The sequence below is a fragment of the Schistocerca gregaria genome, chromosome 1 (genome assembly GCF_023897955.1).
Source record: "Schistocerca gregaria isolate iqSchGreg1 chromosome 1, iqSchGreg1.2, whole genome shotgun sequence".
NCBI classification, from domain to species: domain Eukaryota; kingdom Metazoa; phylum Arthropoda; class Insecta; order Orthoptera; family Acrididae; genus Schistocerca; species Schistocerca gregaria.
The window spans coordinates 1,031,165,099-1,031,188,303 of NC_064920.1; the positions used below are offsets into that span (position 1 = coordinate 1,031,165,099).

At 41.2% G+C, this 23,205-nt stretch overlaps 1 protein-coding gene across 1 annotated transcript in view; it reads right to left on the reverse strand.

The window, feature by feature from the left end:
- Window positions 1-23,205, reverse strand: part of LOC126279111 (S-phase kinase-associated protein 2) — a 124,775-nt gene that overhangs the window by 50,455 nt on the left and 51,115 nt on the right. The window contains exon 5 of the mRNA XM_049979595.1: window positions 20,094-20,187. Within this exon, the coding sequence (XP_049835552.1) occupies window positions 20,094-20,187 (94 nt within the window). The remainder of the gene's footprint in view (window positions 1-20,093; window positions 20,188-23,205) is intronic.

The window sequence follows — 23,205 nt, forward strand, 5'->3', positions numbered from 1 at the left end:
CAAGGTTTTTTCCCAAATTCATCATTCGATAAATACAGGCTCATCTTACATTTGCAGATTAAATTATTGCTGCGGATTCTAACATTTTTACGTAGTGTAATAGAGAATATACAGATTGTCTTACATTTACAGATGAAGCTTTGGTTATTGAGGTCACGTGCAGCTTTATTTTGAAGAAATCTGAAGGGCTGGGCAAATGATACTTGTGTTCCAAGAGGCTCAAGATTTTCCGAAGTGCTTGATATAATATCGATGTTGCTCAAATAGTCACACCACATTTGATTCTCATGGCATAGTACACACAATACACAAGAAACTATGAACTAGCCACTACAAAAAATCTATTGATCTGCTTAAAATTCGACAATTTTGTGAGGCACAGGAGGAAATAGCACTAAATTCTATCTCACAAACTCTTGTTGTACCTGAACAGGTTTGGAATAAAAGTTCATACGTCTATGGAACCATGTACAAAAATGAATGCTGCTTTTTAAGAATAAGTAACATTCGAAATTGGAAATAATGTCCTTCAAGAAATATTACTTTATTCTGAATCCAGATCAGTATTTTATTTGTTTAAGAGTTGTTGTTGTTGTTGTTGTCTTCAGTCCTGAGACTGGTTTGATGCAGCTCTCCATGCTACTCTATCCTGTGCAAGCTGCTTCATCTCCCAGTACCTACTGCAACCTACATCCTTCTGAATCTGCTTAATGTACTCATCTCTCTGTCTCCCTCTACGATTTTTACCCTCCACGCTGCTCTCCAATGCTAAATTTGTGATCCCTTGATGCCTCAAAACATGTCCTACCAACCGATCCCTTCTTCTAGTCAAGTTGTGCCACAAACTCCTCTTCTCCCCAATCCTATTCAATACCTCCTCATTAGTTACGTGATCTATCCACCTTATCTTCAGTATTCTTCTGTAGCACCACATTTCGAAAGCTTCTATTCTCTTCTTGTCCAAACTAGTTATCGTCCATGTTTCACTTCCATACATGGCTACACTCCAAACAAATACTTTCAGAAACGACTTCCTGATACATAAATCTATATTCGATGTTAACAAATTTCTCTTCTTCAGAAACGCTTTCCTTGCCATTGCCAGTCTACATTTTCTATCCTCTCTACTTCGACCATCATCAGTTATTTTACTTCCTAAATAGCAAAACTCCTTTACTACTTTAAGTGTCTCATTTCCTAGTCTAATTCCCTCAGCATCACCCGATTTAATTTGACTACATTCCATTATCCTCGTTTTGCTTTTGTTAATGTTCATCTTATATCCTCCTTTCAAGACACTGTCCATTCCGTTCAACTGCTCTTCCAAGTCCTTTGCCGTCTCTGACAGAATTACAATGTCATCGGCGAACCTCAAAGTTTTTACTTCGTCTCCCTGAATTTTAATACCTACTCCAAATTTTTCTTTTGTTTCCTTTACTGCTTGCTCAATATACAGATTGAATAACATCGGGGAGAGGCTACAACCCTGTCTCACTCCTTTCCCAACCACTGCTTCCCTTTCATGCCCCTCGACTCTTATTACTGCCATCTGGTTTCTGTACAAATTATAAATAGCCTTTCGATCCCTGTATTTTACCCCTGCCACCTTAAGAATTTGAAAAAGAGTATTCCAGTCAACATTTTCAAAAGCTTTCTCTAAGTCTACAAATGCTAGAAACACAGGTTTGCCTTTTCTTAATCTTTCTTCTAAGATAAGTCCTAAGGTCAGTATTGCCTCACGTGTTCCAACATTTCGACCGAATCCAAACTGATCCTCCCCGAGGTCTGCATCAACCAGTTTTTCCATTCGTCTGTAAAGAATTCGCGTTAGTATTTTGCAGCCGTGGCTTATTAAACTGATAGTTCGGTAATTTTCACATCTGTCAGCACCTGCTTTCTTTGGGATTGGAATTATTATATTCTTCTTGAGGTCTGAGGGTATTTCGCCTGTCTTGTACATCTTGCTCACCAGCTGGTAGAGTTTTCTCAGGACTGGTTGTCCCAAGGCCGTCAGTAGTTCTAATGGAATGTTGTCTACTCCGGGGGCCTTGTTCCGACTCAGGTCTTTCAGTGCTCTATCAAACTCTTCACGCAGTATCGTATCTCCCATTTCGTCTTCATCTACATCCTCTTCCATTTCCATAATATTGTCCTCAAGTACATCGCCCTTGTATAAACCTATATACTCCTTCCACCTTTCTGCCTTCCCTTCTTTGCTTAGAACTGGGCTGCCATCTGAGCTCTTGATATTCATACACTTGGTTCTCTTCTCTCCAAAGATCTCTTTAATTTTCCTGTAGGCAGTATCTATCTTACCCCTAGTGAGATAAGCTTCTACATCCTTACATTTGTCCTCTAGCCATCCCTGTTTAGCCATTTTGCACTTCCTGTCGATCTCATTTTTGAGACGTTTGTATTCCTTTTTGCCTGCTTCATTTACTGCATTTTTATATTTTCTCCTTTCATCAATTAAATTCAATATTTCTTCTGTTACCCAAGGATTTCTAGCAGCCCTCGTCTTTGTACCTACTTTATCCTCTGCTGCCTTCACTACTACATCCCTCAGAGCTACCCATTCTTCTTCTACTGTATTTCTTTCCCCTATTCCTGTCAATTGTTCCCTTATGCTCTCCCTGAAACTCTGTACAACCTCTGGTTCTTTCAGTTTATCCAGGTCCCATCTCCTTAATTTCCCACATTTTTGCAGTTTCTTCAGTTTTAATCTATGTTTAAGAGATACTATAATAATTTATTAAGTAGGTTGCAAATACAGTGTCGCTGTTCACGTATTAATACCAGGTAAAAATGCTACCAGCTTAGAATCAGCTTTAGAACATTATGGTTACATTCAGATGAAACCATAAGGAAAATTAATCAATAATAAATGTTTAAAAAACACAATAAATCCTATTAACTATGATTGTTAGCACGATAAACTGCAGTGGAAAGACTCGTTGTGGAGATAGTACCACTCATGAGTAGACCACAGAACGAACAAAGTATAAGATCTTATTTATGTATTAGTTGCTGTTGACATATGACCTGCAACCTAGAAGATATTGCTGTTCATGTTTCACAGTTGCTCAAGCACAGCACTACAGAATGGTTGGAGGAGAAACACTGGTTCCAGTTTTGTCTAAGAAGTAGATGAGTGCGTAGAGGGGAGCAGTGAGCTGGCAGCAAATTATGTCATATTACTAATTGTGGGAATCTATACCTGTACTTTGGCTTTTGGGAACATCAACCATGTTTAAACTGCAGTTTCCCTGAATCCATTTCTAGTCTGAATTGACTAAAATTGGACACACAGTCAACAATAGTGTTCATGTCTTTAGGAAACTGCGAAAAATCTAGATAGGGGCCAGTGGTGTGCTTATGTGTTTTGTGCTGCAATGCTGTCGACACTCAGCCGACATATGATGGAAACTGAAGTAGTCTTGTCAGCTGCTGGTTCTATGGAACCAATGAGAGAGTGGTGAGTAGACAATACATTTGGAAGCAAGAGCCACTAACATTCTCATGTCAGTATAGTAGCAAAATCTGATGTGTTCAAATTAAAATAGCTGTGTTCTCTGGTCCCACAGAAACTACAACCTCGGAAATCAACATTCAGAAGAAACAGCCAAAAATTTGGGAATCGAAGATATAAATTTCACACTGTGCTATTTGCACGATGATTAAAAATTATGAAACCACAGATAGCAGGACTGGGACAAATTTAGGCAGATACTTTGTCAAAAATTTTGTAACTGATTATTCAATTCCAAAATGTTTGGAAATTTCACCCTGAATTTTGTATCATTTGGTGTTTCATTAAAAGATAAAGCATTAATTGTCAAGGTCAATGTTTACACATTGTGTAACAGTTGTTCCGGCATCGGCCTTAATCAGACCATTGCAACCTGCAAAGGTATGCAGGCCAGCCACCTACATAATTCTGCAGCTAGGCCCTGCAATAATGCTGCTGTGGTATTCTACAGTGTGGTATTCTACCATCAGCAGTGCGCTCTATTGCTACAAGCTGTGGCACAGTAGTCATCAAACAGCAGCCTGTGGGCCACATATGCCCCAATCCAGTATTCTTGCGGCATGCGGATCTCAACTGTATTTTGTACTGACCTGCATCTATCATCTTTTACCCCATTCTAGAAATGTTAACTAACAATAACAGCTTATTAAAATCACAGTTTTCCCTCATTAAATGCAATTTTCCTGCTCAGTAACAAACAAAAATACTTAGAGACAGTAATATTTCACAACATACTAAATTTTAATTGACGTTAGTGAACTCTGCCATGAGATATGTAAAGCTGGCCACTTACCTCAGAGGTGAGGGGTAAGTAGCTTGGCTACTGCCAGTTTAAAGTGTGCGAGTGCAGGAATGTTTTGTGGTTTGTCCTCCAGTAGAGATCACAGGCGTGTGCACCTAGTACAGATTTTCTGACATGGTATAGCTTTTGCCACAGAAGTCACATGGATTCATGAATGCGCATTACACAAAGTTGTTTTCAAATGCAATACTAATTTGTAGCAAGGAACATTAAATTAAGGTTGTTGCAATAAAATGCAATGTGTAGAAGGAAAGTAACATTTAAGGCCTTTGGAAAACATCTGTGACTGTTTCATACTGCATAATCGGTTTAAAGATAAGTACAGTTGTTATTCTTATTATTGTTACCTAGGTATCATAATACGGTCACTAAGTACTGATGAGCAGCAGCTTAGTACATTAGAATGCAGGGTTCTGTGCAAGCTCTATGGGGTAGTTCAAGATGATAATGGTTTCTGGAGATCTAATACAAATACTGAGCTGGATTGCCTCATGCAAGGAGCAGACATTGTAAGAACAGAAGTAGGAGAATAGCCTGGCTTGGACACATCCTTAGGATGGAAACTGGAAGAACAAGAAGTGTGCTGGAGAGGGCAGAATGGAGGAAGCATGTATAGAGTAGACCTACACACAGCTGACATGCCATAAGAAGAAGACATTTACTGTTGTTAAGTAATTAATTGTCTGCTAACACAGACAACACTGTCTGACAATGTTACAGTGTCACAACTATGGGATCACTAAGGTTGGCAGCAATCTGAAATGGACAACAGTTGACACTAAGTGTTTGGAATGGTGCCAATTTTTAACAATCAGTACTGGCAGGGCTGGATGTCAAGTGCTGCACCCTTACTACAGCTAGTCTATTGTGTGCTCATAACATTAAATATGTAAGTTATCAATTAATAAAAACTCTGCAATATGCAGCTCAAGGTGCCACCCCAGAATGTTGATACTGGCCCCTGAGCAAAATCCTTTGATTGCTGCTGTAGCACAAGCCAGCATTTCCACAGCTGATGATGTCCCCCTTGAGTGTGTAAGAGGAAAGAACTGGTTTTCACGTGATCCAGCTGCACACACAGGGTATAACAGCCACAACAGGACACCTGGACATTATGTCAGGAAATATAGTAAGTGCTTATGGTTAAAACTCAGATGTAAGAATTAAGTGTGTTCAGAGGCAGAAAATATAGTTTTGGTGTAGGTGTTTGTTCCCTTTGTATTGTGGACAAGATTCCAAGGAACAAACCACGAGCAGAACTTTGAGGAGGGGGTAGAAATTAGGTGATCATCATTGAGACAAATAATTGGAGAGGTTACGGGAAAACAATTTAGCATTATGTACGGAATTAGAGAAGATTTAAGGGAGAAAGAAACCAGTCCTAATTATAAGCTGCTGCTGGATCTGTGAAATAAAACACTACTGTGTCTTCATTTTTCCCCATGCACCTAAGGTGAATTTTCTCTCAAACCAGTAGTTATATTCTACAAATTGTCTGTTCTTCACTACACATCACCATGTGATGTACGATAACTGGTAACCCACAAGATAGCGTCAATTTCTTCAAACTTTTTTCTCAGTCCACTGAGTTGGTAGACAGTGGACTGGGAATGTCTTACATTTTGTGACCTGTAGCTTATGTCAGATACATAATTATTAATATGACAATCACAATGGTATGGGCAAATCAGGTGGGCAGATGGCTCTCCACCAATGGACATGCTAGCAGAATATCCTTGATCTGCTATGCAGATACCTCATTTTGCTGGATGTTTATATTGCACAGCATTGTTTGTTGTTAGTGCCTGTCCTTAATTATTCTTCTCTGTTTTGGCCAAACATTTTATCTAGTGCATATGAGATATACGCAGAATGTTTCTGCTCTACAGGGGTTGACTTATGGCCATAGATGAAGCTTGGCTGTTTGAGATCACATGCAGATTTATTTTGATGATTCCAGAAGGGTGGGATAGGTGGCAGTGGCACTATCACAGCTGAATATGGAGAAGGTAGTGGCAAAGGGCAGCAAATTTTGTTGTGTTGCCTGCTTTTTATCAACATATACTGTGTTTCAACTGCAATCTGCCTGCATCTAAATGTAGTCTGAATTGAACAACTTTGTCAGCAACAGTATACATTTTTACAGAAGAAATTAGCTACCAAATAGTTTCACACAGAACATACAAAAGAAGGCATAATGGTTGGATGGGGTTTAAGGGACCAAACAGCAAGGTCATCAGTCCCTTGTTTCAAATGCGGTCCATTCCGCAAGTGCGACATCTCAGGAAAGTCAGAACAATAAAAGGGAAAAGGCTAAAAATGTTAAAGGGCAGTCATGTTTTCAATGGTAAAAACAAAATGAGGGAAATCAGCAAGAGAACGAACCCAACACTATGCTGAAGCAGCAGAGGCAAGACCACCTGTGACTTAAAAGGTGCAACTGCTAAAACGTAGAAGTATGTTTGGAAAAAGGAGACTAACCAATCCTTAAAAAAAGGATAAAAACAGAGTAAAAGGGGAAGAAAAGAGGCTTTCGGTCAGGGAGGTGAGTCGGGAATCTCCAAACACGGATTACAGTGGGAGACACCCCAACACTCACCACCCTGCCCCAACACCAGACACATTAAAAACCTTAAAACTGAGAATAAAAACCACTTTCCCAGAGGAAACCGAGAACCAGAGAGACCATCTGGGAATCGTCAGCCAACATCAAAGATAAAGTGCGGGGGAGGCTGTACTTAGCACGCAGAGCCAAAAGAAAGAGGGCATTCAACCAAAATGTGGACTACTGACGAAGGCTCCACAACCACGAAGTGGGGGTGGCTCATCACACAAAAAACCATGGGTCAGCCTGGTAGGGCCAATGCAGAAACGACTCAGTGTGGTCGAGTCCTTTCGGGAGAGGTGAAAGGAAGAACGCCACGGGCCTGGTGTCACCTTAATCGCACAAAGTTTAATAGATAGGGGAGTAGCCTCCCAAGAGTTGGCCCATGACTGTGTGAAGTGGGATTTGATGTGAAGCTGTAAATCTGCTGCAGGAGGGGTTACAGAGAGGGAGGGGTAAGTGACTGCTCCCCCAGTTGACTGGATCCAGCACGTGCAGTGTGGAAGGAGCAGCTGAACCATAAACTTGACAACCACGCAAGACAGAACTAGAGCGCGATAAAGACAGAAGGAGGGAATGGTCCGCACCCCAAGAGGAGTGGGCAAGGAAGCAAAGGACATTGTGATTACAGAAACATCCTACCTTCAGATGTCTGACATGGGGCAGCCAAGTGAGCTTTTTGTCGAAAAGAAGACCCAGGAAACGAAACCATGGGACCACAGGCAATCGTGCATCGAGATAGAGCTCTGGATCAGGGTGGATCATAGTACGGCGGCAGAAGTGGACCACCCGCGATTTTAGAGAAGAGAATTGAAATCCATTTGAGAGGGTACATGCAGAGGCACGCTGTATAGCTCCCTGGAGCTGCCGCTCTGCAGAGGCCATCGAAGAGGAACTAACCCAAATGCAGAAATCATCCACATACAGAGCAGGGGCGACCAAAGGGCCAACAGAGGCCACAGGTCCATCAATAGCAATGAGGAAAAGGACACTCAAGACAAAACCCTGTGAGATGCCCATCTCCTGGGTCCGTGGAGAACTAAAAACAGTACCAACGTGAATCCTGAATGACCAGTGGAACAGGAACTGGCAGATAAAAATCTAGAGTGGGCCCTGCAGACCCCACTCATGAAGGGTAAGTAAGATGTGATTGCGCCAGGCCGTGTCATAGGCCTTGCGAAGGCTTTTTTTTTTTAAAAAAAAAGAGCCACCTGCAACCAAATGGCGGCGCTGGGAAAAAGCCTGTCAAACTGCGGGATTCCAAGCCGAAGTAAATGATCGATTGGAGACCGTCCCTCTCGGAAGCCACACTGGTAAGGGGACAATGGATCCCGAGATTCGAGGACCCAATTGAGCCGACGGGCTACCATCCATTCAAGTAACTTAGAAACAACATTGGTCAGACTAATTGGCCGATAGCTGTCAACAGATAGGGGGTTCTTACCAGGCTTAAGGACAGGAACCATGATGCTATCTCTCCACTGAGAAGGGAAGAGACCCTGGAGCCAGATACAGTTGAACACCCGGAGATGATGTTGCCGTTGTGGAGCACTGAGGTGTTGAAGCAGTTGGTTATGAATGGTCTCTGGGCCAGAGGCTGTATCAAAAGAAGAAAGTACAGAAAGAAATTCCCACGCAGTGAAAGGTTCATTGTAAGATTCTGACTCACAAGGAGTAAAACATAAGGTGGAAGCTTCGGCCCGCTGTTTCCGGTGAAGGAAAGCAGCCGGATAGGAGGCTGATGCTGATGCCATTGCAAAATGAGTAGCAAGATGTTCCACAAGAACTAATGGGTCCGTACAAAGGCCATCTGGGAGGTGAAGGCCTGGGAGGGTGGACTGCTGATGGCAACCTTGGAGAGAGCGATGTGTAGCCCATACCCGTGACAGAGGGACAGTAGAACCGGGGGAAGAAACAAATTGTTCCCAACATATCCACTTGCTCTGTTATTAAATAACAGGCTTTAGCACGAAGGTGTTTAAAGGTAGTAAGACTGGCTATGGATAGGTGCCTCTTAAAGTGTTGCAAAGCTCGATGGCGATCACAGATGGCAATGGCTGTACTCCACCGCGGGACTTGCCGGCGACTAAATGGTCCAGATGAGCGCGGGACAGCAAGGCTAGCAGTAATAACAATCGCGTCAGACACTTCACATAGGACATCATCAATACAACCCGACAAAGAGGGAGAAAACACGACCTGTGCGGTGTATAGAGGCCAATCGGCGCAGTGGAAAGACCGACGAGGTAACCTGTCGGTAAGAGAGCGGGAAGGGAGGGAGAGAATTAACGGGAAATGGTCACTGTCACAAAGATCATAGTGTGGCGACCAGTGTAATGAAGGGAGGACAGAGGGAGAAGAAACAAAGATCAATGGCAGAAAAGCTACCATGACCTGCACTGAAATGAGTAGGGGAGCCATCATTAAGAAAGCACAAGACGTGGTCTGCAATAAACTGGTCTATGAGAAGACCTTGTCTAGATGGAAATGCACTGCCCCACAAGGGATGATGAGCATTAAAATTCCCAAGGAGGCGGAAGGGCGGAGGAAGTTGCTGAAGAAGGGCAGTTAAGGCAGCAGGTGTAAGAGTCCTGTCAGGAGGGAGATAAAGATTGCAAACCATTACCTCAGAGTCCAGGTGGACCCTAACAGCAACCGCTTCAAATGTAGTTTGAAGAGGTGTCCACGTGCTAGCAATGTCTGTACGTACCAACGTACGAACGCCACCAGAAGCCCACAGGGGTCTGACCTGATTTAGACAGGAAACACAGAACCCACAGAGGGTTGGTGAGTGAGCATCAGTAAAATGAGATTCCTGTAGAACCACACAAGCTGCAGAGTAATACAAAAGAAGGGATTTCAATTCCTAAAGGTGACAATAGTATCCATTACAATTCCATTGGATAACCACAGAACCATTATTTAAATGGGGGCTGAACACGCTAAAGCCAGTCATACCGTCAGGTCACCACCCGTCACCAACAAGGAGGGGGGTGACATCCATGAACGACAGGTCAGAATCCGGTTGTGAAGCAGGGGATGGGGCCTCTGGTGACACCAGAGGCTCTTTGTCCCTGTTCTTCTTCTTTTCAGGCTGAGATCGAGAAGGGCTGTGTGGCATGAAGGAGCCAGCTACAGCAAGATCGGGAACAGAAAGACTGGCTGGGATAAAGGCATCAGTATCAATGCGACTGTCTTTAGGACCCTTCTGGACACGCCGAACAAAGTGAACACCCCGCCGTCCGAGTCTATCCCGAAGTTCCTCATCAGTTTGAAGGATGAGGTCCCTGTGAAAAATCACACCTTGAACCATATTTAGAGACTGGTGGTGGTGGTGGGGGGGGGGGGGGGGGGGTAATGGACACAGGAATTGTGCCAAGATGGGTACAGGTATGAAGGGCCACAGACTGGGCAGCTGAAGCAGTTTTGATCAGCAACAAACCCGACCACATCTTGCTCAGGGAGTCCACTTCGCCAAACTTGTCTTCAATGTGTTCCACAAAGAATAAAGGTTTGGTATTGGTGGAAGTATTCCCATCAGTCCTGGTGCAAACCAGGTAACGGGAGAAAAGTTTCGCCCCTAGCTGACAGGCCTGACCCTCTTCCCAGGGGGGTAGCCATGGAAGGAAAGGCCGAAGGGGCAAGAGAAGCAGCACTAGAAGAATCAGTTCCACGCAGACAGCTGCACAAGAACAGCCAGAATTCTGGACCCGTATGTGTTTCATTTGCATAGCGTCCACCCCAATGCTACCCACTCAGATCAGGGGCTCTCCTCACGGACGCCACCCAGCCACAAAAAGGGCCATCTTGCACTACGGCCATTGCCGGGAGTTCCGATGCTCCAGGATGACAAGCAACCACTCCAAGGCCTGCATGAGGTGGTCACAGCTCAGATATCGGAAGTGTGATCCCTGTGTGTTCAGGGGGCTCAACCAAAAGGGTACATAGCGACCCCACCACACGGGCTGGCTACCATGCTTGCTATGCACCCTAGCATCAGACAACGACGTGAAAGAAAAGGTGGAATGTACTAGGAGGGCACACGTGGGAGACACTAGTTAAGGTGCTCTTCCCCAAATGGCTCACACTACAGAAGAGAAATTTAGTAATGGAGGTCAAACCCCAGAGGGGGAACAGGGAGTGCCAAAAGGAGGAGGTGATTACGCAACAAAGCCAGATTGTAAAACTAACAGACCCAGGAGGATAGCGGGGGCCAGCATAACAAAGGACACCAAAAGAGGGAGAGGAGAGGGCGAGAGGAAACGATCAAGGAGGGGAAGGGGAAGGAAGGGGAAGGAAATGCGGCCCTGGAAAGAAGGAAGGTTTCAATAGCTTGGAGCCCCGTGCTCGCCATGTATGTATCCACAAAAAAGTTGTGGAACTGCTGGGGGGAGAAGGCATAATAAATGAAACACGAGGTACAACGATGGCATAGCAGTTAATGCTTGACAGCACTGTATTTTCAAGGTTGGCAGAAAATCTGGAAGGAAACTGTTCTACATCTACATATATACTCCATTAGCCACCAAGTGGTGTGTGGCAGAGGGCTTTATTTGCACCAAAGTCTTATCCCCCGTCCCACTTGTATATCGTCCAAGGGACGAATGGTGATCATTGCGTGATTTGAAAGTTGGTGGTAATAATATAAATGCTAAATCCTCAGCGAAGATTGGGTTTCGGAATTTAGTGAGCAGCTCCTTCCGTTTAGCACATCGTCTACCTGCAAGTGTGTCCCACTTCAAACTTTCTATGACATTTGTAACGCTCCTGCGATGGCTAAATGTACCAGTCACAAATCTTGCTGCTCTTCTTTACACCTTCTCAATCTCTTGAATCAGTCCTAACAGATAAAGGTCCTATACAGACAAACAATATTCTAAGACTGGACAAACTAAAGTATTGTAAGCAATTTCCTTTGAAGGACTGCAGAGCTTCAGGATTCTACCAATAAACCACAATCTAGAGTTCGCCTTGACCGTTACTTGTGTAATCTGATCATGTCATTTGAGATTATTTTGTATAGTCACACCCAGATACTCGACAGATGTTACCACTTCCAAAGACTGGATATTTACTTTGTACTCTTACATTAATTGGGACTTTTGCCTTGTTATATGCACTAGGTTACACTTACTAATATTGAGAGAGAACTGCCAGTCATTACACCACACATTTTCTGCAAATCCTCATTGATTTGTTCACAACTTTTGTGTGGTAATACTTTCCTGTAGACTACAGCATCATTGGAAAACAGTCTAATGCTGCTGTCAATACCATCAACCAGATTGTTTATGTAGAACGGAAAAGCAGTGGACCTACTACGCTGTCCTGGGACACACCTGAAGTTATGCTTGTTTCTGTTGAAGTCACCCCATTCAAGGCGACATACTGCTCTCTGTCTAGAAAACTTTCTATCCAACCACATATGTCTTTGGACAGACTGTAAGTGCGCACTTTTTGGAGCAAGCAACAGTGCGGAACTGAGTCTAATACATTTTGAAAGTTGAGAAACATGGCATTAACCTGGGAGCCGGTATCTAGAGCCTGTTGTATATCATGCACAAAGAGAGCCATCTGTCTCTCACATAACCGCTGTTTCCTAAAACCTTGCTGGTTTCTGCAGATGAGCTTCTCAGTCTAGAAAGGTCATTATGTCTGAACACAAAATATGTTCCATGTTCTTCAACAAATCGATGTCAGTAAATTGCCAGTAATTTTGTGCATCCGATTTTCTACCCTTTTTACAGATTGCTATGATTTGGCCTCCTCCTAGTCCCTGCTATGATTTGGCCTTCTTCTAGTCCCATGGAACTTTCTGCTCTTCCATTGATCTCTGATAGATGATTGATAAGAATGGTGCTATATTTGTAGAATAGTCAACAGTAGAATAGTCAACATAAAATCTTATGGGGATACTGTCTGGGACAGATGCCTTCCTGGCATCTAAGGATATTAACTGTTTTACAATCCCAGATGCACTAAACACTACATCAGCCACTCTTGTGTTTGTTCAATAACAAAGCGGGAATGGTGCTGCAGTCCTTTACAGTAAACGAGTTTTTGAAAGCTAGGTTTAGAATTTCGGCCTTCTGTTTATCGTCATCCGTAACATTACCTGTACTGTCAGCAAGAGAAGGTGTTGAATTATCTGTAGTGTTCATAGATTTTAGGTAGGACCAAAATTTTTGGGGGTTATTTTTCAAATCTGCAGATAAAATATTGCTTTCAAATTCATTAAGAGAATCTCTCATTGACCTTTTGACAGCTGCTTTCATTTCACATAATTTCTGTTTGTCAGCGGGGCAGTGACTACGTTTGAAACTACTGTGCAAAATTCTCTACTTTCTCGACAACTTCCTAATATGTTTGTTGTACCAAGGTGGTATATTTTTGCTATGCACATACTTCTCTAGCACGTGGTGGACAATACCTTTAAATTCCGACCAAAAACTCTCAATATCCTTGTGTCCTGTGGTGAATGCTTGGAGCTGACTATGAAGATATTAATTAATGACACTGTTTTCCCAAACAAGAAAACTACACTGTTTCTTTGGTTTTTCGCAACTTCCACTGACATAGAAGCCACAACGACATTATGGTCACTAATACCTTCTTCTAGATTAACTACCTCAAAAAGGTCAAGTCTGTTAGTCACCAAGATATCTAATATGTTACCATCTCGAGTTGGTTTTCTAACCAATTGCTCAAGATTGTATGTTGAGAGCACTCTTAGAATAACTTCACGTGAGTCTTTGCTTCTGCCCCCTGTGATAAACGTGTAATTTTCCCAGTCAACAAATGCCAGGCATGAAAAGGAAAGACAATGGAAAAACATGGATTGCAAATGAATTTCCAGGAAGGGATGTTAAGGCATACATGAGAGCTCCATATGTAAAATCGGACACACATTATTTTACAATTGTCAATTTATACACACTGGTGATATTCATCCTAAAAACAGGGCAAGCAGTAGTTTTCAGAACATCTTTAACGTTACAAACACAACTTTTATAAATATAAGTTTTAATTGCAAGCACCTCTTGGAACATTATTTTTGTAGTAATAGTGGACACTAAATATAACCTTTCTTGAAAAATTTATTTGAAATCTAAATTTTCCTGTGTCTTTCCTTTGTGTGTCTATTATGAAAATAATAAATATACTGAGCACTATTTTGGTTAATTTGCAGAGTAAGAAACATAAAAATTCGAAAATAAAAAATGGCAGTTATCCCATAACCCTACGATTAACATTCTATACACTTGCTGCTGCGTCAACTGCTGCATTGGAGCTCCTGACCCACTTGACTCATGTCAGACATGCTATTTTTTCTTAACGCTTGGTCATCCTCTACTCCCACGTCAATCACATGCATATACCACAAATGTGAATAATATCGGTGATGGCGTGCAAATGCGGTTCCCTGGTTAGTGCCAGGGTACAGTGGGACACCCCAGGCACACACCATCAGCAACCTGGACTCTTGCCCACAGGGGTAGCACAACAGCTGTCTTCCACTATTGTGGTGTGTATACTCACACCAACAGCCACTGGGACACTGTCATTCACCACAGCAAGTTTGACAACAGCCTTTGTGCAGTATGAGCTGTGCAATGGGCCCATGCATCACACACAAAGCACAGACATAAGCAAAGCTGCAGGCAGATGTGCAGCCAGCTGTCTGAAAGCTGACTGTCATCTCACTGGCCACCAGGTTCTCAGGTGGAGTGGAGGCTACCAGACACTGATGTAGCACAATGTACGAGTAAAATACAGTGTTAATTTTGAAAGTCAGGTCTCTCTGGGCCTTCACTGATCTGCTATCCTGCATCATAACCATCCCTCAACCCCCAGATTGGCTACAGCAAAAAGGCAGACCCTCTACCTCAATTTAGTAATTAAAGAACTTGTTTGGGAACAATACTTCGTCAGATTCTTATCAGTGAGGTAAGATACCTACACGCCATATATGTAATAACAGTATCAGTACTTAACCATGCAACCATTCTCCACAAGACAGCTGTATTTTTGAACCATTCCTTCAATCTGTGTTTAAGTGCTCATACATTCAAATTAAAGAACAGTATTGTCATACAGGGTGTACACAGGGACAAGGAGAAAAAATTCCCTGATTACTCCCGGATATACCGTATAAAAAATATGCTTTTCCCCAGGCAAAAACACTTTTTCCATGCAAAGTGACAGTAGGTTTTCTGTAGATTTTCCCTCGGAACTGTAAAACTTATTAAGATACATCAAACAAATGTGCCAGTAAATTTAAAATTATGACAAATGTCTGGGCTCGAAATTCTTGTAAGTGGCTGGTCCTCAAAGTGTTCAGTTTGAAACGCTCTGATTTAGAAATTCATCGCACTCTCTCACACGTAACATAATTCATCTTGTGTAAAAAGAAATTTACTTTGAAAGTAACGCTTTTTGAACCACTGTTTGCAATACTATCCGGAGACTGTTAGAAATAGGTTCGATTTACCAGTTCCCAGAGAGCGCCAGAAACAGGCATTATTGCACACGTGCAGCTGTATTGGTGTAGGAAGCCCGCATGTTTGTTTGTATGTATAAAGCACTAAGAGAGCTTACATTACACCATAAAAGAAACAGGGCATCAGAGGATACTCCCAAGGGCATCGTAATTTCGTAAATCACACTAAGAGACATAATTCGCCTTGAAGAGCACATTGGTTGTTTCCAGGTTCACAATGAAGCAGGTCCCATATGATACTCTATGATCTCATTTTTGGTTCTTTACTATGGCATAATGCCATACAGGGCAGAAGATAACGTGCACTAGAAATTCAGCGAACAGTTGGAACTGGCCAATACTGTGGAACAAAACACTGTTTCAAATAAAATGTTGCCCCAGTGGAAAGATTAATAAAGCCAAATTTCTTTAGTAAACTTGCAAAAATAACTTTACTGTTCTGCAAAGCGATTAATGCTCAACTGCTAGTAACTTGGAAATAAAATTAAATCAGAAAACATAACATTTTTCCCCTCCGTAATTATGTGAATGTATTTTAATTCACTTGATAGCTCCTAGTCACAGAAATCCATTTTGTTTTCATTTGACGTGGGAGCTGTAAACCAAGAGAAGCAGCAAAATCACTAAACGTCACTTAACGCAAATACGGGTCACGTTGTGACTAACCCCCTCCCCACTACAACTCAGACAACTCTGCGCATGCACAAATCTGGCAGCTAGGCGTGGGAAAAATTTCTCTCATTTGCATCTGGCTGTTTGCTGCTACTGCCCATACAGCTAACAGCCACGCTTCAAGTAGCAGGAAGTGGGAGAAGGTACTGCCCATATGCAAGTCACCTATGCATGCGCACCAGCCCACTGGCAGTGGTCAAATGAACCTAATGTGAGCAGTTGTGATATCATGCTCACAGCAAGCAGTTTATTGTTGCTAAGAATTACATAATCTTCACCCTACAGCCTTTGACATATTTTGGCTATTTGCAGACGCTTGTGTGGCACAGTGTTTTTTGTAGTAAATTGTGTATTTCCTTTGCTCCTAAAGTTTTATTTTTTTTTCCTCTCTTATATTTTACTGCTGCAGTCTCATTCTCCAGTAGCAGGACACAGTAACATTCTTTGCTAGAGAACCAATTATTACCAGTCAAAATGACAAAAATTTAACTGAAAGCTAAAACAATGAAAACTTCCCAGAATTACAAAAAATCCCAGGTTTTTCCCAGTTTTCTCCTGGATGAAAAAATTCCAAAGTTTTTCCCAGATTTCCCGGGTCGTATACACTCCGTCGTACTACTCCCATAATGAGTACTTTGAGTAGATTTACTTTTTTGTAGACGAGGGGAAAAGTTTCAATATCTTTTTCATGTCACAACAATTAGTAAATCCCCATTGAATGGATCATTTTATGACCATTGTAGGGAGTACAGCTCAATGAAGAAAGATTTGTGCTGAGACTGACAGTCGTGCATTTTCCAAAGCGAGTGGTGCAGTTCAGCTGCACTGGAAAAATAGTAATACTCATGCACAACAGAAGATGGCACAGAGCAGCCATAATGACATAACTCATTTTTATGTCATGGCTATCATGTCTCATTTACATTTTTATCTGCACAACTTAAGGGATCTTCCAAATACTTCACAAACTTGCAACACAAAGATTATAGATATGAGATTTTAACAATTATTTAGCTGTAAGCCAGGTAACATCAGATATATATGAATACAACCTATAATAATATGTTTTGTAGATCTTAACAATTGCTGGTACAGAAAAGGGGAAGAACCGCAATACAAAGGAGAAACTGAAAATGAACACACCACATGTGTGTGATCACAGTGCACATACTTATTGCTACAAGATGACTAGTTTCAACAGTCTTATGCTGCCATCATGCTAAGGGGAAAATGAAGGTGTAATGGAGGGGAGTAGAGAGAGACTACATATAAAGGATATGTACAATATTATATGTACCTTCTGGAATTTGCTATAAAATTACCATGCTACACTACATGAAGTGACTTATGATTTGACTTCGTGTAATGTAACATGATATTATAGCAAGTTCAAGAAGGTAGTGGAAAATTGTATATTTTATGGATTCGTCATATGAATTGTCTCCCTTGCAGTCTGGCCTTGACAGCTAGAGATTTAGCCAGATGAAGGCCTGTTTGGCCAAAAGCTTTGACAGTCTGTTGTGCCTATGTATGACTCAGTATCTCTGCTACACGGTGAGGAGCAAATATCTTCATAATATTGTAATCATTCCATACTGGATTTTCTATTGTTTGGATGACAGATTGAAACTGAAGAAACTCCTGCAGGAAATTATGGTGAATGGACTATACAATAGAGAATTACTGAGAGGCAGTACAGCTGTTTGACATTGACATCATATTTGTGAGGATGGAGCTGTTCCGTTTATCCATCATGATTGAGCTTTTTCCTGGTTTGCTATGCAAATGTCGGGATGGTTCCTTAATCAAGACCACAGCTGACCACCTGTCCTATCCCCACAGGCTACCTGTCCTATCTTCTTAAAGCACATTATGAATGTATGTATGTTGCATCATATTTTGGCCAATTAACTGGCACTGTATTACCTTGACAAATCCCCAATCATTCTGAGGGTCCTTGGATGACAAAAGATAAATAAATTCTGTGAAATAAGAATGGGTCGTATCAAGAGATAAAATAGAAAAGGCAGCAGAGGAACAACTAAGTCAAACAAAAATGTGCAATAGAAACCCTTGGTGAAGACATAGGACACTGATTTCAACTGATAGAAGAAGGAAATACAGAAGGCAGAAAATGAAGTAAGTAAAACAGAAAATTGATATCTAAAATATGAGATTAAAGAAAGTGCAAAAGTGTATATCAAGGACAGTGAGACAACTAATGGAAGACTGTAGAAGCACACATGACTATGGAAAAGATGGACAACACATGTAGGAAAATTGAAGACATCTTTAAAAAAAATAAAAGGGCTGCATAAATATAAAGTTTTCAGATGGCAAGCCAAAACAAAGCAAAGAAGGGAAAGCTGGAAGATAGAAGGTATATATTAAAGGGAAAGGTAATCAACTAAGACAATATTATGGAAAGGAATGAAGATGGGATGGGAGATGTGAAAATTAGACAAAATACTGAAACGGCTAAATTAACACTCTGCCGTCCGGCAATACCACGGTGATGTCGTGAGCATAGTGTCTCTCAGTGGCTGGCGACACCACAGTGGTGTTATGAGCATAGTATCGCACAGTGGCCAGCGACAGCAATTTACTATCTTTTGCTTTCTGTTGGTGTTTTCTTTAGGTAACAATAAGTTACATACATACAAGTTTTTTATTTTTATAAGTATTTGTGCACTTTCATCGTGGCAGATGAAAGAGATGATACAATTATTTACGATGAATGCACAGAGCATAACTTGGAGGTTGCCACTGCATCGTATGTGTCTCATGATCCGGTTGACAGACTTCCCGGTCACATAAAGCAACACCAACTAATAGGCCTCCCTATTTCCGAAACGAAAACACTACCATACATGTTCCAAAAACAAAACATAACAACAAAAACTTACAGTGCAAGTCTTGTGGAGTTGCATTACAGCTTTGAGTGTTTTGTTGCATATCGTAAGAGAAATACTAAGTACCAAAGACAATGCAAATATATGAACCAAGTTTTGTACTTATTTGTGTATGTGTATCATTGAAATTTCATGAAAGTGGGGGAAACAGGGTTGAGAACTTACGAGAACTAACTACGAGATTAGTAAAACTAATTTATTATCTCTGAATGTCAAGAACGGCTGGCAACAAGCCAAGTAATCCAAATTAGCACTGCCAGCACCAAGCGAATAACTTTGAGATGCACCGGCAGCAAAGTGTTAAAACAAGATACCTGGAGTAGGTATTCACTCTGAACTATTTAGATCCTTGGGAGAATCAACTGTAAAACTGTTCCACCTGGTATGCAGGATACATCAATGTTTGATAAGTAAACTGAGTCCAAATTGCATTGTTAGGCCTACTAAAAATACATAAAGGGAGAAAGTTACACTGAACAGCAATGGCAAGTTGGAGAGACAAAAACACATTTATAACATTTGTAAAATTGACAAAAGTTGGCAATGTTTGCTGGAATCCACACCTTGTAATTCCGAAGTTATTAGGGATAAAATTCTAGGAACAAAAGTTAATTTTGGTAAGGTGAAATGTTTAGGGGACATTAATATACTTGTGCACAAAAACTAAAGAACTGCGTTCAACTTTAGACACAATAGAGGGTACACAATAATGCAGTTTGGATGATGGCTAACTTTTTTATCCCACAAATAATGTATGACAATCACTTTTATATCTGCAGGGGTCTACTCTTACAAGATTTTATGTTTCAATAAAACACAGAAAACCAAATATCTCAAAGTACATAAACTCTCACAGCTCTCAATAACGGCTTGCGTGAAGTTTCAGTGCCACTTGACATACAAACCATTTACACAAAACACCTTACATTGCATATATTAAGGATTTAGTCCATTTCTCACTATAAGCAATGAAATATGGCAGCAAGCTCATCAGCTATCAAAAATATTTACCATACAAACAGTTCAAAAATGTCACCAAATTTAACATCCACACAACCACAAGCTGGCTTTACCTTTTTCAGAAACACTAGCCATACTAAGGTCTAAATATTGTAGTCTGCATTCTTCTGTCAGCGGACTGCTGGATAGGAAAACTGGGTCAGGAATCTGAAAAAGAAAAAAATTAAGCTTCTGCAGATACAAAAACAGTAATTAAATTTTTGGCAAAAACGTAAGAAGTATTATCTTGATCAATTTGTGTCAACAGCAATGGATTTTAAGAAATTGTGAGGGGGCACAGTAGAAAAACTTGCAAACTATTCTAGTTTCACTACTGAGTGTGTTTATTTTATAAACTGAAATGTAGTCACAATTGGTATCCAGTAGAAAGAAACAGACCTTCCCAGATCCAAAGACACTTCATCCATATCAACTTGTTTTCACTTTCAAAAACAAGGCAAAAATGCAAAATTGTTAAGTTTTCATAGCCACTTCTTGACAAATTGCCTTTGGTTTCTGTCTTGGATTCTGTGGGCAATGTTTGACGATTATTCTGACATTTCAGCAGCATGAGTGGTTGAAAACGTCCAAGTTTCACTGTCCGCCAATAGTGGTGGACTGCAATAAAGCTTATGGCTTTTATACGGTTGTCACCACTGTGGTTCTTCCCTTGCTACCTGCAATGGTTGTTCACTTCAGCACAGCAATCCAAGCTCAATTCACCTTGAGGATTTCCTCTTGTTGAAGCTATTTTTATGGATTTCTATAGCTTCCCTGAAAAAAATAGGTGTGGTAGCTGTTCTTCATGGCAAGAACTTCAATGTTGGCAAATTTTTTATGTGGTCAGCCTTACAAAGTACATACTCTGCCACAACTGATTTAACTTGTCCCAACCAGCAGCACTGTTTATGTTCAGTGATCCTGGTGTTGATTGATCGTCCAGTCATTCCAACAGACTTTACCACATGTACCTAGTAAGCAGTATACTCCCAACATTGCAAGTGGGTCCCTTTTATCCTTTGCAAATCTGAGACCTCTTATCTTTGACATTATCTTTATGCCTTGTTTATGCAATAGACTGCTGAATCTCTATCTCTGGGAATGTAAGGCAGGCAGTTGGTAAGCAACATTTCTTCTTCCAATATGTCATTGACGAGTGATTTCATGACACTTGTTACATAACTAATGGAGTGCCCATTGCTCTTCAGAACGCTTTTCAGGCGTCGCACCTCACATATAAGGTATTGTGGCTCCCACATTTATATTTTGAGATTGACGAGCATCCCTAATGATGATGATGGTGGTAACGACGATGATGGTTGATGGGGCACTCGACATCATGGTAATCAGTGCGCTGACAAAAAGTCAGCATGCAAATCTCGTGGGTGAGGACAAAGGCTGTCCCCACATGCAGGACATTTTATAATGTATTAAAGTCTGCCGGCCTTCCCCACGAAGTAAGGGGTGTTAATCATCCCTCTTGTCTGGCTCAGGTAGTGGGTGACAGTTTGTGTAGGCATCAGTCCATGTGTGTTAGTTTTCAGTACACACTGCGCTCCAGGTTTTCACCGTCCCTCATCTAGAAAGTTTAGCTGTTGGTCCTTTTCTACCGCAATAGTAAATTTTGTGTTGAGATCAAGACTGTTCAGATGTCTTGGGAACACATTGAGCTCTTCCTCACCATGGTTCCCCACAATGAAGGCATCTTCAATGTATCTGTACCACAAATTACTTTTATAATATCTCAAGTCCAGTGCCTGTGTTTCGAAATGTCCCATGAAGTAGTTTGCCACCACCTGACTAAGTGGACTACCCACATAGACACATTACAGCTGTTTGTAAAGTTGCCATTCTACATGAAATAACTCTTTCATGCATGTCTCACAATGAGAGACTAAAATTAAGGTGTGGAGCAGCTTCGTCGATGATACCTTCCTTGTGTGAAGTGATGGCGAGGAACAGCTTGGTGACTTCTTGCAACATCTGAACAGTCTTTATGTCAACAAAATTTACTTCGGAGGTAGAAAAGGAGCAACAGCACTCTTTCTAGATGCACTTATGATGAATGATGAAAACCGGAACACAAAATGTATCAAAAACTGATACACACAAACTAATACCTGTACGAGCTATCTAATCACAACTAGAGCCAGGAGAAGGGATAATTAATACATTCGTAATGTGCAGAAGACAAATATGTGAGCTTCAGTGGCTCATACACAGGATACAACACCTGGAGAACATTCTGAGGAAGAATGGGTTCTCCACCAGCTACGTAAGAAGTGTCATAGAATCACAAATATAGTGAAGAGAGAAATCTCAAACATGTTGGGTACAGCCTTTTTGTCATACATTCCCAACATCACAGAATCACTCTTACACTGCACAGACAGAGTAAAAACTATTTATAAACCAACAAAAACCAGAGTGTCTCCAATCGGCAAAGGACAAAATGGAGCCACTTTCAGTGTCTGAAATATATTGTGTATCACATACATGTGGAAAAGCTGTGTTGGAATGACTATACAATGAACCGAACTATAGAAATCCATACACGACAACAAGAAAGAGAAAAGCCTCAAGGAGAATGGATCCTGGATTACCATGCTGCAGCAAATTTTCATTTCAGGTAGCACAACTGTAGCAGTAACAACAACAGAAAAAGCATCAGACATTGGCATGCCAGGGACTTGTAATCTGCAGCCACAAATTAGACTAATCTGCCATCAGCAATGGATGGTGAAGCTTTGACAATGTCAGGCACTCATGCAGGCAGATGACACAAAATTTTCAAACTAATTTCTGCTGAAGAAACAGGCAGAAGTGAAAAGGCAATTTGCCATGGTAAAGATGTGGAAAAATATTAATGAGACCATTTAAGAATACTGAAGGTTCTTCCAGCCTAATGGTTCTGAATAATATTTTGATCGTAATAATTTTTGTAGTAACTACAGAAAATCTTATCTCTCTAATGGAGAAACGTTCAAGCACTTCAACTAAGTACAACTTGTTCAGTATGTCTTATTAGAGCGGAGCACCAAACATTTCACTTTAACACATTCTGGCCAGATATACTGTCTCCTTAAAATGTTATATACACGTGATCAAGGTTGCAGCTTCTCTCCAAACTCTGAATTTCATGGTACAGAAATGTTAACAGATACTTATTTACAAAGTTTATTTCTG